At 30.6% G+C, this 17,512-nt stretch overlaps 1 protein-coding gene across 1 annotated transcript in view; it reads right to left on the bottom strand.

Annotated features, from left to right (window-relative positions):
* The window catches only part of LOC142332735 (uncharacterized), a 63,297-nt gene that overhangs the window by 24,202 nt on the left and 21,583 nt on the right, over nt 1-17,512 (bottom strand). Inside the window, exon 8 of the mRNA XM_075379340.1 lies at nt 5,033-5,256. Coding sequence (XP_075235455.1) covers nt 5,136-5,256 — 121 coding nt within the window. The 3' untranslated portion in view covers nt 5,033-5,135. The remainder of the gene's footprint in view (nt 1-5,032; nt 5,257-17,512) is intronic.

Genomic DNA, 17,512 nt, shown 5'->3' with positions numbered 1-17,512 from the left:
TTTGAAGGGGATAACATTAATGTAGACGAATAAATAAAATTTTTTCCAAAAAACAAAAATTCTAATTACTTTTTAACAAACCTCGTGTGTGTGTATATATATATATATATATATATATATATATATATATATATATATATATATATATATATATATATAAAGTTTATTTGATTACAGAAAAATAGTAATGAACAGCATATTGGTCTATGATGAATACACCATGTATGTTGAACGACTGTCATTTGTACTCTCTCTTTTTCTGTTTATCTACAGAACTATTATACGGTATTACTTCAGAGGATGAATGTGGATGATGTGTATGAATGTAAATGAAGGATGAAGGATTTGAACCTTAGAACTGTTGACTTTGAAATCAGCTGAGATCAACCTGGTGGGATACTGTCATTTGTACTAGGTACAAATGACATTTTTGAAAATTACTTTAAAATGAGGAAAATTGTATTGTATATAACTATTGTTTAAAATTATCAAAATAATACTAATAATTTTTGAAAAATTTAGCTCTGAAATTTTATAGCAGAACAGTGTGGTTTACACTATAAAAGGAGTATAAGATTAAGACAGAGTTTTTAAAATTATTAACTTAAAGTTCTGAAGTTAATAAAAATTGGTAATTTCGAGGAGGAGAAATAAAAATAATGCCAATAGGAGAAAAAGTAGAAATGCATGGGGACAAACTAATTTTTTTTAATCTAATCCAACGTGATTTTGCCTGCTACACAAGCTATAATTATTCTAAAAAAAAAAAATTATTATTCCAATCAATTTTCATTTCCTCCGAGAATGGAAATGAATGATATACATCATTCATTTTTGGAATTGAACCACTGTGAATAGAGCTATCTACACAGTCTTAAAATTCTGCTTGAATAATGCTGTTCATATCGAGACAGTCAAATTTATACTGTTATTAATTCTTATTCAGTTAAATTTTAACAATAAATATATTGCATACAATTATAAATAACAATTAATAAATGAGTATTAAAAATCAAAATACATTATTAAACATAAAATAATTATGTAATAATGTTTAAGTTATTGTACAGTTATTAAATAAATTTTATACTATTTACATTAAATATCAAAACTATATTGGAGATACTCCATTAAATTTAATACATAACAATACTAGTATTATTAAGAAAAAATGAATTATGAACCCTGAGCTGAAATACAATCCCTGAATGTAAACAACTATTATGACCTGTCAAAGACAATACAGATTATATAAAATGGAGTGAATTCCTTTTTTATATGATCTGGCAAAAAAAGATGAAAAAACCACTGAAAATAACACAGATGTAATACACACATTACTAATGAAATGCAACCGTATGTACTAAATAAATATTATGCTTTTGGTAAAAGAATAAGTGGCCTGCTTTCAGTTAAAAATTTTAATTACAAATAATCATAAGAGTTAACTTACTCCCTTATAACTTGATGATCTTATTAATATCTGGAACGACTCAAAATAGTAGCATACCAACAGCCAAAAGTACATTCAATAAACTGGTTCACACAGATCACCAAATCTTTAAGTAAGAAACTATAGCAGAAAAATTTAACATAAGGGGGTTGTAAATGACCCTGACACAGCGAGTGGAAAATCAAATTGATGTGGATATAAATAATCCATCTCTTAAGATTAGTTGGTTATTTAAAATTATAAAGATAGAATGACTTGATTAAAAGAATAAATATATATAAACAAAAGATATTAAGCCTCTGAATGAAGATGATGCAAGTGTACTCTCGCTAACAAACTAGTTCAGTAACACTCATCTAAAACTGTAGAATTAGAATAAAATTGAAATACATATTCATTTATCTTTTATTACAAATTATTAACTATGTGCAATCATCAATCACTTTGGCTTAACATATTATACTGCACTTCACCATTAATTTTAACACAGCAATACAGGTTATAAATCTTCGAGACTGTGGGTAATTTTTAAACTGTCTGCTCTCTTTAATTCATAAATTTTTAACTTTTTTTTTTTTAATACTATATGCAATATTTTTCTAAAAATCCCTATGTTTAACAACAAACCATCTAACAAACAAAATTGTTACTTTATAATAGATTTTATTGATTACCTTCAGTAAGTTGCATTATCAGTTATATCGTAATAAGGAATATAAAAACTAATTTTTTTTATTAATAAATTTTATATTTTAATTCTGCTAATAAAAATCTTCCTTGATCCTTCCAAGAAATTATAACAGCACTTTCCTGGTCAACATATAAGTCTGGTCGTGATGTATTACATTTACTTTTAGACAAATACATCATAAAATGAAAAATCATTAAAAAACAGTTGCTATTTAAAAAAAAAGCATTATTACCAGTTAATGAATAATTTCATATTAATTATTTCATAATTATTCATCCAGCAGAATTTTGACTGGATCCCATTTAGAAGGGCTATTACATGAAATTAAATTATTCTTTTATTTTTAACAGTCTGCACCCATCATAGATTTTTTCCTTATATTAATCAAAATAGTCTAAGGAATCATTTTTATGTCTTTTTCTTACTCGAGTGACATCATAGAAAAATAATAATAATAATAGGAAAAAAACAACATAGAAAAACATTGCTCTTAAATTTACTTGAACACTAATTTATAGTACACTGCATTTGGAAAGTTGCTGTGTAGTATGCTTTAGAATTATGTGGTGCATTCTGTTCTTTCAGTGTTAGGTTGGTTGCCCTGTGGGTTTGTTGCACATGCTCAGCATAAACTAAGACATCAGCTGTTGAATTGTGATTGAATGCGATTTGTTTTGTACTGAGTAATTTCATTTATCACAACAAAAGTTGCAAGAAATGTAACTGTTCTTTTGGTAGAGGAATGCAATTTTCTTGTTGAACATGTCTTTTGTAAAGGTGATAAGTATACAGATTTAGTAAAGTACAAGTTTTCTGAAAAGTTTCCAAATACTCCTGTTCTTCTACACAATGCAGTTTGAACTCTTATCGAAAAATTTCAGGCAACAGGCTCTGTTGAAGACGCTGATCGAAGCGGAGGACTACCTAAACTAAATGAACAGAAGCTGCTTGATATTTTGGATGCTACAGCTGAAAGTCCATCAAATTCAACGTGCAAGTTAATACAGTAGCAAAGTATTAGACCTGCTACTGCACATAAAGTTGTAAGAGAATTGAAACTTTACCCAACAAAGTAACGCATGTTCAAGAACTGAAACCTACAAATCATGCTAAAAGATTAAATTATTGTCAACAGTTTAAACTTTTCATTAACCAAAATTCTGTACGTATCCCTGAATTCTTGACATTATGTTTTTTACAAATGAATTGAGGTTTCATTTGGAAGGGTATGTTAATTCACAAAATATACGTGGTTGACGGCTAATCCCCATGAATTACACGACATGAAAACTGGAGTCTGAGTCAGTATAAGTAGAAAGCGCATTGTGGGTTCAATCTTTTTTTAAAACACAGTTATTAGTAATTGTTATTATGCTGTTTAACAAACTTCATTAATCAATTAACAAAAATGGAAATCAATCAGGATTAGTTGCAACAAGATGGTATCACAGCATATACAGCTAACAGGTTAATGACTTTTACAAAATGTTTTCGGTGAACAAAACATTTTGAGGGGTTTGTAGCCTGCATGATCGCTCAATCTGACTCCTCAGATTACTTTCTAAGGAGGGGGGTTAGTGAAATAAACAGTGTATCGCAACAGACCATGCACAACTGAGGGACTAAAAACCAACATTCCAGTACAACAGCTGGTTGAGGTGTTTGAAAACAAACTGAAACGTGTTGTACTGATGTTGGAGGAGGTCATTTTCAACATCTTTTGTAAACTATTCCAGTTATTGTAATATCAGTTTCTGTAAAACAATTAAATATAAATAGAAAGTAATAATTAAAAAAGTTTCATTACATTTCCGTAATTCCAGTTTACAGCAACTTTCAAAACGCACAGTATTTCTCTTTATCAAGTTACGGAATGCTGAGATTACACCAACAGGAAAACACTTGGAAGAAGGAATAATTTTTATAAATAATTTTCTGTAATTCCTTTGTGCTTTCTTCAAACAAATTGCAACTTATAAAAATCATGAAATAAACAAAAATATTTATACGATGCAAAACTAAATTTTCTCCATAAACTAGATCTAATTCTTCAAAAGAAGTTTTCTTTTACGATGGATCCTGTGATTAATAGCGATATGAAAATACTTTTCGCAATAGGCAATTCCTATTTGAGATCAGCGGTAAACAAACTGTATCTACAATATTCTTATGGCCACCTAAATTAAAACAAGGTATTATGTATATACTTTTTGGGAGGAAAAGATTTAGAGATTCATAAGAAAAATACATACAGAATCAGACTCTAATCTGTACAGATACGGAAGCGAAGGTATATGATGAGGTAATAATGTTTTTTTCTTTCCTGAGCTGTAAAATGAATACCTATTTTAACTGGTTAAACTTAAAGATCACCTGTTAAAAATTATTTATTAAATTTTAAGCTATACGACCTGAAATTAAATGAACAGCATCTAGAACAGAGAACTGTTATAATTAGCAAGGAGCTAACTGAACTACAAAAAAGTTTCCCTTCTTATTTTTATCATTAAAATATACGTTGCAAAATTGATAAGAAAGTTTAAATTCTGAACCTATAAAACCATACACATCAATATTTTAAAATTAAAAAAGTAAATTGATTAAAAAAAAATTAATACTATAAACAAGAGAGCTTTTTTTACAGGCTAATAATAAATACATCCTCATTAGGAAAAAAAAATAAATAAATAAAAAAATCTTATCACATAAAATCACGAGATCATATTCTTTTTTCTTCCATGTAATCATTCAACATATTGTTACAACTTGCAATTATAAGAAAAAAATATCATATATATATATATATATATATAATGCGATGTAAACGATACTTCATTGCAGCATTCATATAAAATTTAAGTTGATTAATTAAATTATTATTAACTCACAATATGTATAATTCTATTGAAGTAGAAGCATAATTAGAAGTAGTTGCTGTTTATATTTTTCTTCCTGTTTTTTTTTTTTGAACACATTTTATATAATGATAATTCAGCTGTTACGGTACATAACTGTTTGTGGTATAATATTAACTGCATGTGCAGTTAAACCAGGTGGTAGAGGACCAGTACTACCTCCGTTTTCTTTATTGCGATATGAGCATATTGTTGTACTGAAAAAGAAAAAAGGATATACATATATAAAAATAAGTTTAATGAATTTTTTCTAATATTTTAACTACTGAATTTAAGAATATTAATTTTTTACTTTTCTGGTAGTTTTAATGTAAAATACTAACCAGAATGAAAGTATAGAACAAATGGCAAACATTACCATTCCTTTTTTTGACAATGAATGGAAAAAAGGTGAAATTTTGTTTGTAATCTATTTGGGATCAAGTAGATCAAAAATCTTAGATTTAGCCGGGTAACTTTTACATCATAATGGCTATATATGTTTGGTGTTTGTTGGACTCTGAAAGGGGTGGAAAGTAGAGGAAGATCCAGAAGTCAGTCATATCTTGGCTGGAGTTGAACTTATTAAAAATTTTACTTTCATCAATTTTCAGCTGTTTAACAGAGATTTTGTTTTAAATGTTTCTTTTCTCTAAAATATCTTCTAAATTAAAAAATAATGGTTTAATTAAAACAATTTTCAAATCATACAGATTGGTTAGTTTTAGTTCAAACTTTATGCACAATTAATTTTGGAATTTAGGTCTCAAAAGGGTACACGGCTAATTACTCTAAAGAATCTGTGTGGGTTTAATCTAAGCATTGAGGATTTTTATATTTTGAGGCCTAGCAATTCAAAACCTTTAAAGTTCATTAATTGGCTTACATTTAAATTTTAAAACTTAATCAGACTGTTTAGCTGGTAGAGATATCTTATTTAGGCAATGGAGTTTATTAGAGTTTTGCTTTTGCTTTGAGTTCATGGAACTGCTTCAAATGGTATGACATTTTCCATTACTATGCTATGCGTTATTAGTACCATTAAAATTTGAGTAAAATTATTTTTACAGTAATCGTATACTGTTTGTTTTAATATCAGAAGGTAATTATCTAATGGTTTGTGGTTGAAGTAAGACATTTTAATTGTTAACACTAATTAATGAAGTATATTTTTTTAAATATTAAGCACCTGTACTAGTATTTATTTTACTTCCTGAATACTGTTATGTAACTGTTTATAAAGAACAGTTGTTGTGAGGTCGCATGAATATTTATTGCCAATGTTATTAATTAAGAAAAGTAATCTTGTATCTAAGAAATTTTAATCTAGGTTTTTGAATTCAAATTAGTTTAAAATTTATGTTATTATATTCATTGAAATCTCCTGCCTCCAAATTTTCTTATAAATGGGAAGTTCAAGAATCAGCAAATTATTTTTTTTCTTATCCAAATTCTTCTTGTGCTCTAGTTAGGAATGAAAATATGCATAATGGATTACTTAATTTCAATCTGTTGTTTAAATTTTTTTTTCGTGTCCAAATTCTTCTTGTGCTCTAGTTAGGAATGAAAATATGCATACTGGATTACTTAATTTCAATTTGTTGTTTAAAGTACCTAATTCAATAGATTTTCTGGCATAACTATTTTTGTAATTTTATTCTCTTAAGATAATTCGACTTTAAATATTAGATAGTGTATTAAACTATACTACAAACTTAGATGGTTTGTGACAAAAGAATGGGATTAACCATCATCAACCTGATAAATTGTAGTAAATTAAACTCATAAAAAGTAAATACATGAAGGTATTTACTATACTCCAATACTTTCTTTATAATGTGTGTCTTGCTAGTTTAGGGAATTGGATGATTAGAAACCTAAGGGTGGAATAAAACTGTTATCTTTAAGTGGGGTGCACAACTATCTCTATGATACATCATATAGTACAATATATTGTAAATTACTGTAGAATAAATGCATGTACTAATTTTAAAACAAAAATGTATCATTTTTTCATATCCAAAATTTTCCTCTACCTGGGATAAGTCCTTTCAACATTCCACTGTTTGTGAGAAGTTTTGAATTTGAAGTTTGTGAGTTCTTATGCATTTATAATTTTGCATGCTAAACATGCCAAGGTAGCAATACACATAATACATATCTAAAGATACCCCTCTGTGAAATGTAAAAAAAAAGATAAGAAATACAAAAATTTAATTAAGTCAATAATTCATAATGTGGAAACATATGAAAAGTAAGTAAATAAATTTTAATTCCTTACGTCAAGAAGCTTGATGAATTGGTTTGTTTGCTGTATGTGCTCACATTTTTATTTTGAATGAAGCGTTTCTATGCTATCGCAGCACATACAGTTTCACTGACAGTACGTTTTATCAAAAGCCTTTTCTAAAATATGTTTTACTACTTTTATTTTTATTTTAAATATTAAAGCTAATTAATTATTTTGTATTTTTTGTCTGTATTAATTATAATTTTATAAATTATTATACAATACATTTAAAAAAATAATTAGCTTAATATTTAATGTATACTTAAATGTAGCCATAGTTTTTGTGAAAGCTTTAGTTTCAAGTGTATTAGATTTAATAGTGCATAACAGAATGAAAAAAAAATGCTGATAGTATGTCCAATACCGCTGTTTTTGGCCGTAATGTTTGTATCTAGAAGCACGGTGCGTTGGTTTGTTTGCTGTATGTGCTCACATTTTTACTTTGAATGAAGTACTTCTTGGCAAAATGCAACAAAGTAGCAAACTGCATTTGCTACTTTGTTGCTACATTAGTATGCTAAACTGTAATGTGTACAATTAAAACACTATATTGTTTACATTAACATTTATTACACTTATTATTTTTTTACATTTTTGTTAAAAAAAAACTACTGTAGACTTAAATTTTCTGTAATTTTATAAAAAATAAGTATAGAATAAACGTCAATGCAAACAATATACTGCTTATAGTACACAATACAATTTATTATATACTTGTTATTCAACTTTTTGTCATCATATTTCTTCATTTCGGATTTAATAAAAAACATTATTTAAAAACAATATAGAATGAAAGGAACTGCTGCTTCAGCATTTGCTTGGATACAGGAGAAACAATGATAAGAACAGCATCATAAAATACTTAATCCTACCTACATTATAAAATGATAAGAAAAATAATGAAAAATGAAAACGTCAATAAATCGAGACCTAATTGATCTGCTGGGATGGGTAATTACTTAGAACACTTGGATAATCAAGTTATGCCTAATGAGGTGACACCCAAGATTTTTCCTCAACTTGAGTCGAGATATGAGCGAACACTAGTTCTCTCTATATTATGAAAAACGCTGAAATATAATATAAGAAAAAATGTATATAACGTAAATATAATATAAGAAAAACACTCAAATTTTCGCCATGAAGCACTATATTCAGATCAGTGAAAAAAGAAACTACTCTTAAATTTCCTGAGTTTGCCTGGCAATGGATGCTTATTAATATTAGGAATGTTTATGCAACTTTTATCTCTACTGGGTCACTGAAAACCATTAGTTAGAATATGGTACCAGACATACACATATTCAATGAAAATTTGATTAAAATAATTAAAAGATTTTTATAATCAGTAATAATATAAATTGTATATGTGTAAATACATGCAAAGTAAGTATTGCAACTTGAATAGGCTGAATTTTATGATAAAAGGTCCCCTCAAATAAAATATTTTCATTTGAAGTTTATCTATTTAGGCACTCATCATTTTTGATACTAAGATAGAACCACATACTCTAATTATAAATTAACCTCTGTTTGGGTGTTACAACAAATTGATTTCTATAGTACCACACTGCATGGGCAGTAGACATTAACTAAGCTTAAGTATAGTTACACAGGCTTGTCACCATTTTGTTTAAGTAGTACCACCTTATGGTGGTTTAGGAAACTAAACAGAAATAAAATAAAAAGAGTAGTACCAAGTAAAATATGAAGGCGATTGTTGTGGCTCCTGCCAGTTGTACATAGCGACATTTGTTTTCTGCAAGTAGAAAGAAAGAACATCTGCAGCCAAGATCCAATGTCGGCTCTGAACAGCTTGTGGTAATAATGTAATTAATGATGGTTCTGTGAGAGAAAGGTGCAGGAAATTCAGGGAAGGGCGAACTAATGTGTACGACGAGGAAGGAAGAGAAAACAATCCATTGTGAGTAATGAACTTGTTGAAAAAACAATTGAACTTGCTTTGAATAACAAACACCTTTTCACAATTGGTGAAAATATTCCTCAAATTTCAAAGTTCACTCTTTTTGCAATTGTAACAGACAGATGGGTTTTCAAAGATGCTGTGCATGTTCGGTACTGAAAATTTTACAGATACCCACAAAATGAAAAGAATGGAAGGGACATTGAATTTTTTTAGAAACACCAAATAAAGGAAGTAAATATCTTGACAGAATTGTTTTTGGAGACAAGACATGAATCTTGTTCACCAATATAGAGACAAAAGAACAGTACAAACAATAAATGGGCATATACTTGTTGAATAATCCCAAAAAATTTTAACAAACCCATTCAAACAAAAAAATGATTGCTACAATTTTTTGAGAGTAAAGAAATTTTGTTGACAGAATTTATGAAATTGGGTATAACAATAACTGCAGAAGTTTATTGTGAAACATTGACAAAGCTTACGGGAGCAATACAGAATAAATAGTGAGGGATGCTAACAAAAGGTATCGTTCTTTTTGCATGACCTCACAATGACGCTAGCATTATAGTCAGATTTTTTTACCACGTCCTTATTTGACACTGTCTGATTTTCATCTATTCACAAATTTGAAGAATTGGGTAGCTAATCAATACTTCAAAAATAATCACCAACTCACGCATGAGTACTTTGACAGTACCGTCTAAGTGGATGTAGGTAAATTAGTATCATGATATGACAAGTGCTTGAATTTACACAGGGATTACGTTGAGAAATATAAATATGTATGTAATTTTTAAATACAGCATTTTTCTAAAATTTTTATTATTTTACTGAAGGTTATTTTAAAATAAAACTCAAGTATACAATCAAAGATAATGCATAATTCCTGGAGGGCATGAAAACTCCATCTTAACTTTGTTTAAGCCTATTACAGATTCTTCATAGTTACTGTTGCATTAATGATTTTTCTCACATTGATACAGTATATTTGTACCACTTATAGAACAATAACGACAACCACTTACTCAACATTCCATTAAGGCACGGATATCAGTCTGGATTTCACTCGTTTATCCAGTGAAATTTTTAGTTTTTAGGTAAACTGTTTTTACACTGTTATGTACACAGTTCAGATGAGTTTAACAAAGAACAACCATACTTTCTCAGTCATATTTAATCCTCCCTCTTTTTTCTGTTTAGCCTCTGGTACCACCTTCTGGTATTACTACAGAGGATGGTATGTATGAATGTAAACGAAATGTAGTCTTGTACAGTCTCAAGGTCAACCATACCTGTGATGTGTGGTTAATTGAAATCCAACCACCAAGGAACAACAGTATCCATGATACAAATCCATATAAAAGTAATTGCCTTAACTAGGGTTTTAACTTTAGAACTCTTGACTTTGAAATCAGCTGATTTGCAATGACGAATTAACCACTAGACCAGCCAGGGGGTTAATCATGTTTGATCCGAGATTAACAACTGAACACAATAGTAAGCTTTTTTGTTCCCTATAATTCAAAAGAAAATGTTTTAATTTAATAAATAACATTAGGGTGTAAAGTTTAGGATAGAACCTTTTAACTTCTCCAAAATAACATCTTTAACAAAAGTTAGATCGGAGCATCCATGAGGTGCACCTGGATATATCCAGAACAAATAGGAGATTGTCCAGTGAATGAATCCAAACTTCACAACTTCATCTATCATCAATCAAACCCACTATAACATCACTAGATCATACCTACAGTTGTAACTTGGAAAGTAGTCCCAGCACAGGTGACCTCTTAACAGTCAACTATGAAAGGTCTTTTAAGTGATATTCCACCAGCTGAACCAAGCAGTACGAGTTCAGAGAGGGCAGAAGCACTCTGATATGGTGGACAGCCACTCAGAAGATAACATGCGATTGGAAGCACTGGAATGCCCTAACACCACACACGCAAACAAGAACAATAGAAAATCCAAAATCAAACTGAAGCAAATCACGTACATTTCCTCACACAATGTAAACTCACTCATGCAGACTGGTAAACTAAATATAATAACCAACCTAATAGACAAACACAAAATTCTCATGGGACTACAGGAAATAAGAAAAACAAACCAGGATACCGTGGAATCTCAAGGATATAGACTCTACAAAGGTATACCTGGGAAGAGAGTGATGAAAAGTGTCCCACAGTTTAAAACAGGCTCTATGGTCAACCTCAAAATAATAAACTCAAATACTAGAATTCAAACATAATACCCAAGAATTTCAAAGCATCTAAAATACCCTTAACACATCTAATAGAATCTATAAAACATCTAAACACCCATGCCCCCACTAATCATAAAAACAAATCTTTAAAAGACTGTAAGAAACAGAAAAAATCTGGGATCTATTTGACCAGACCATAAATACCATCCCTAAAAATCACATTTAAACAATTAATTGGAGACTACAAGACTCAAATAGGCAGAGCAAAATACCATGACATCATCGACAAATGGCCCGCCCAAAAGTGAACAAATGAAAACAGACAGAGACTCATTGAACTCTGGAGAAACCAGAACCAGAAAGATTTTTAAATCCATATATTTAAAAGAGGAAACATCAAGAACTCAAAACCTAGAAACACCTTAATTATACTAAAGGAGAATGGCAACTAGATCATGTCTGCATGCACAAACATCACCACAAACACATCTACAACATAAAAGTCCTTTGAGGAGTAAACGTAGGCTCAGATGATTATGTAGTCAAAATTAAAATTGGCTCTAATAAAAAAAGCAAAAAAATTGGCTCCTATAAAAAGCATCAATGGTGAAACAGCAAATACAAAAAACAGTGTAGAAATGTTATCAAGCACGGCTATTACACACATTCCAAAAATCAGAAACCTCCTTCCAAAATCTAGTAAAACAAAGAAAATAAACCACCTGAACCCCTAAGGAAAATAAAAAGACAACACCACAAAGACACACTGAAATCAACAGAAGAGCATTAAAAAAAAAAACAGTTGAGAGATTACCACAAAATCTTCAAAAAACAACTCCAAAAATATGAACCTCCAACCCTACTAATGAAGTATGAAATCTATAATCTGGCCCATAACAATAAAGACAATATGGAAGCCCTAGCTAAACATTTCAACAAACTCCTAAATTTCAAAGAACTGATAGAATTCCTAAACTTCAACACCAGCGCTTCAATAACAACACCATCCGAAAACATCAACCATCCCACAATGAAAGTCTACCAAGCACTGGGCAAGATGAAGAATTACAAAGCACTGGGAGATCAGACACCTTTGTAGAGATCTGGAAACATGCAGGAAGACCAGTAAAAATCACTCTTCATCAACATCTGGATCAATGAACTACCAAGCCCAGTGTACCTGCTACACAAAATAGACCCTAACAACTATAGGGCATTTCACTTCTAGACACAATACACAGAATTCTTTCAAGAATTGTCCTCAGCAGGATCGGTTTACAATTTGAGGAAGAACTAGAATACGAGGGAGATTTCAGACCCTGGAGGAGCTGTCCAGACCAGATTATGAGTCTCAAGCTAATGGATTACAACAGAAAAAGAAGCAGAGGCGTGGTGATAATGTTTGTAGACTTCAAGAAGTATATGATTTCATACACAGAGAATCCTTACTAAAAATTCTGACACCTTGGACTACACTGCTATTATTCAACTGCGCTTTGGAAATTTGGTTTGTCTGGCATTTCTCCCACCACCACCACTCCATTTGGTCACCCTAAATCATAGGACTGAATGTCCGTACCATAAATGGCTACTGTTCCTCAAAACGGTTTAGCGACCAATATCCTAATTAGCTCTTAGAGCTTACCTAACTGCATGAGCGGAATAAGCATGGTGCCCTATACCACTTGTTTGCATGTCCCACCGCTCACTTGTCATATATTACTAAAATGGTTAGGTGCACCCTGTCTACATGCTAAAATATATGACCTGTAAATAAATTAAAATTTATTCTGTCAAGGACAGCAATTTACTGCCATGCCTAGGTCGCTGAATGGCAGCAAGTACCTGTCCACTATATTATAGCACTTGCAGCTATATTTGACTGATGGCCAGCCATTTCTACATATGTAGCTCCCTACGGCTAGCGGTAGGAGTCTTTTTATTCCTTAAACTACTGATGCCGGTTGAACAAAGCAACGGCATCAAGGAACTCCCACATGGTCCGACGATGCGACTCACGCCACACTGACTCGTCGCTTATGAGTGGCTAATTTTCCCCTTAATCTCTAAGTTCCAGGGTGGCCTGAGTTCTGGCTTCCTCAACAGCTGGGCAGTCGAACTTCATTTGTTCATTCTACTGGACCTCCTCGTAGACACACAGCTCATCAGTTGCCAGGTGGAACCGAAACAAATATTGGTTCAAATTCACATGGATGGAGAGTACTTGGGCTCCTGTTGCCTTTAAAAACGAACTAGAGGCGTACCATCTCTCGCAAGTCCTGTATAAATCTATACTAGGACCTATCCCTACTTGTGGCCATTCTTGCTGCCATGCTTCCATCGTGAGGCTGTAAAGCCTCCTCCGCAGGCGGAGATGGGCAACTGTTCGAAATTTAGAACCGGAGCATTGCGTTCAACATTCCGCTCCGGTACAAGCCCAGCTAGAAACCGCATCCCAAATACCTCGGCCTCAAGATGGTAAGCCTTGTAGGAGGTTCTTTATACACACCACTGCATACACGATTTAGGCTCTGCACTGGGCACTCCTTCAATTTTGAATAAGTGCTCGATTTCTTTCCAACCTATGCGCCCAAACGGATGCAGCATTAGAGGTCATACTTTCGAAGACACCTTGGTACACCACGTACAAATAACAGCTCGACAGCCTGCAATACTTCTGAGTGATCGTCCTAAGCTTATGCATCACAGAGACGGCGTCCGACGCTACTTGCCTAATGTGGATACTAAACAGCAACTTCTCATCAAACAAAACACATAGGTACTTAACTCAGCTGATTACACAGCCTTTATACTTAATATGTTTTGGAAATGAGGGAATGGCTCAAAAATAAAAAATAGGCAAAAAAATCAAAACAAACTGCCTTAGTTTCACCGACAACTTGGCACTGCTAGCAAACAACACTGACAAAGCTAAAACATAAATTTAGAACTTTAAAACATTGCAAATAAAACTGGCCCCAAAATATCAATCAAAAAGACAGAAATTATGGTCCCAAAATAAACAATTAAACGATGTAAACATACAACAGTAATAAAGTCAAAATAGTAACCCAATCTAAATGCCTTGGAGAAATAATAACTCAAACAAGAACAAACTAGCTAAACACAATAATTATCCAGGTATACCTACAATAAAAAATATCTATTCATAAACGCAAAAATAAGAAACTACAACAAAGTTATAAAACCAGAAGCCATATATGCAGCAGAAACACTCTTCCACCTGAATAAACAATCAAAGACAGACTCCTGAAAATTGAAAAATACCTGCATTAACAGTACTAGAAAGATGGGCAGTGGTGGATTGAGGCCAACAAAGTTGTATACAACAGAACTCATCACTGTGTAAGAGTGTAAGAGGAGAGTATGATTCTTTAGACTCACCATGAGGATGCAAGATTTAAAACTTCTGAAACAGCTAGTACAGTATAATCATGACTCGAAATACACTAAGACAGAATGGAGATAGATCAGAGAAATAAGAGAGGATCTAAAGGAAATTGTCCTTATACCAGAAGACATTACAGACAAGATAAAATTAAACAAAAAAATCAAGGATAAAAACACTTGTTTCAAACTTACAAGAAAGAAACTCACAACATGTACATTTTCAAGACCAAAAGGGCATGGAGATTGGAATGTATAAAAAAGTACTGGAACAGCTACAAGGCCCAAACAGTCACTTCAAAGAGACTTGTATAATGGACTGATTAAATTGATCCTAAGCAGTCATAACATGAAAAAAAAGATTTACATATTACAACTTAAAAGTGATTATTATTTATAATCATAAAATTAATATGTAATAGCAATATATAATTCAACTTATACTACATTTTTAATATTCTTCTTTAACATCCATGAAGTCATTAAAAAACCTATCTATTTGTATGATTCCGAATGCGCTGGCATCAGATGTTTCACTGATGAGCATAAGAAAACTAGTTATAAGATTCATGTAAGTGCACACAGAGACCAGTGACTTTATTGAATAGTATGTAGATGTAAACAGAATTTTTTTTCAATAACATTTTTCAGTTATTTTTTAAAAAATAATAGGTACATGTATAATATTGATTGAAAAGAAGTAAATTAGTTTTAAGAGAAAAAAATGTATTTAATAAATGCTGTAATTATGTTTTAAGTTAAAAATGATACGATAGAGATGGATGCAGTGTACCAGTGCAACCTGAGGTTAAGTGCTTGGAAGATGTCATTTGTAATAAGATGGCAAATTCCTGGCAACCATGCATGTGCAAAACTCGGCAGTCATGTCTACAGGCCAAGAGGTGACTGTTCAGTTTGAGAAAGACAAGAGAGTAGTTCTCTCTACAGTGTGGGCTATCTTGTGGTGGACCAGTGGAAATTGTTAAATTTAATAGTGAAATAAACAAAAAATTTGGAGCAGTGTATATGTTTTCTGAGTGAACAGTTTTCATCCTGGCTGTGCACTGAGGGTGAAGCTGAGCCACAGCAATTTGGATGAGGTCAGACAATGGCAGACGGTATTCAGACCTGTACCGTTCTTTATAATTACACTGGGCAGTTATTAGTAATGTGGAGACTAATTTGATAGTTGTAATAGTAGCTCGAATTTTACCTTTTCTAAATTGAATCATGATGTTACAATTTTAAATTCAGTATCCAGAGTGTGTAGTAAATTTGACACTTAGTGGATATCCACCTTTGTACAGATGCACTGCATTCCAAAATGTAGTATATGATATTTCTATTTCACTAAGAGTACATCATTTAAAAAAAAAATTATACATAGAGTTCATTGATTATGTGTCAACTGTTTCTTTTTTTAAATGCAATATATGATGCTAATGAATCAAATATACAAACAGGAATAAAATAAATGCTTTAATATGGACCATTCAGTTTACATAATATAAAAGTCTTGAGCAACTGTTGTTTAGCTGATAAAAAAATAAGTTGCAGTAAAAATCTTAAAATGTGATGATGTAATATGTATGATATATCCAGGGCACTTAATGGTTGTAAGTAGTTTTAATTTTATTTGGGAGTAAATGATTTTTTTTAAGTTTTATTTAATAAAACTAATAATTAAACTGTAATATTCAATTACTTATATACTTTCAATAGTTACATTTCTTTTATTACAATTATATATATACATATATGTGTGTGTGTGTAAAATTAAGATACTTAATTTAAATATAGAAATTGTTTGCAGTATTGTAAAATTTATTTTTATAATTTGTGAAATATTATATATACATATATATATTTGTTTTAATTATCATTATAATATTCCAGTTATTAAATGTAAATGTTTTGTATTTTGTTGTCGCAATGTAAAATATATTAATCTAATTCCAACATTACATTCCAATAGACAAATTTATAATACAACTAATTATAAAATTATGAAGAGAGCATTTAGTTTCTAATAACTTAATATAATTTCCATTTACACTATGAATTTAAAAAAAAAAAATATATAAAAAAATATTCAACAAACCTTGTTCTTTGAGTTAGAAAAATTATCTGGTGATTGTTTCTGTTCATTAACTACAGTTTTCTATCCATTCAAATTTATTTTCTTTTATCTTAATTCTAATTCTACTGTACATTCTTTTTATTGTAATTTTTTTTGATTTCCAAAAATTAAATGAAAGCTGATATTTTGAAAAGTAATTAACACAGCTGACTGAAATATGCTAAGTGATTTTTATCATTCTTTCAATAGGCAACTATTACTTTAAGATTCTTTTGAAAGCAATTATTTAACATAATAAGTGTTTTTGTTGTTTACTGAATTAAAGATTACATTTCATCTTAGAATATGAAAAGTGTGTTACATTTTGAAATCCGACTTGTCTTGACTTTTGTTAGCATACGATGAGAAGAAAAATTTATGTAAAAATGTGTTAAATAAAATCCATTGAAATTTTATATTTTTTTTTATACTGATGAATAAATAATTCATTTTATTTTATGATTTACTATTGCTAGTAGAATTAATACCTACTGTATTGAGTGATGTTTATTTCTTGATTA

This window comes from Lycorma delicatula, chromosome 12 (genome assembly GCF_047948215.1).
Source record: "Lycorma delicatula isolate Av1 chromosome 12, ASM4794821v1, whole genome shotgun sequence".
In the NCBI taxonomy this organism is placed as follows: Eukaryota; Metazoa; Arthropoda; class Insecta; order Hemiptera; family Fulgoridae; genus Lycorma; species Lycorma delicatula.
This window is presented reverse-complemented; position numbering and strand designations above follow the sequence as displayed.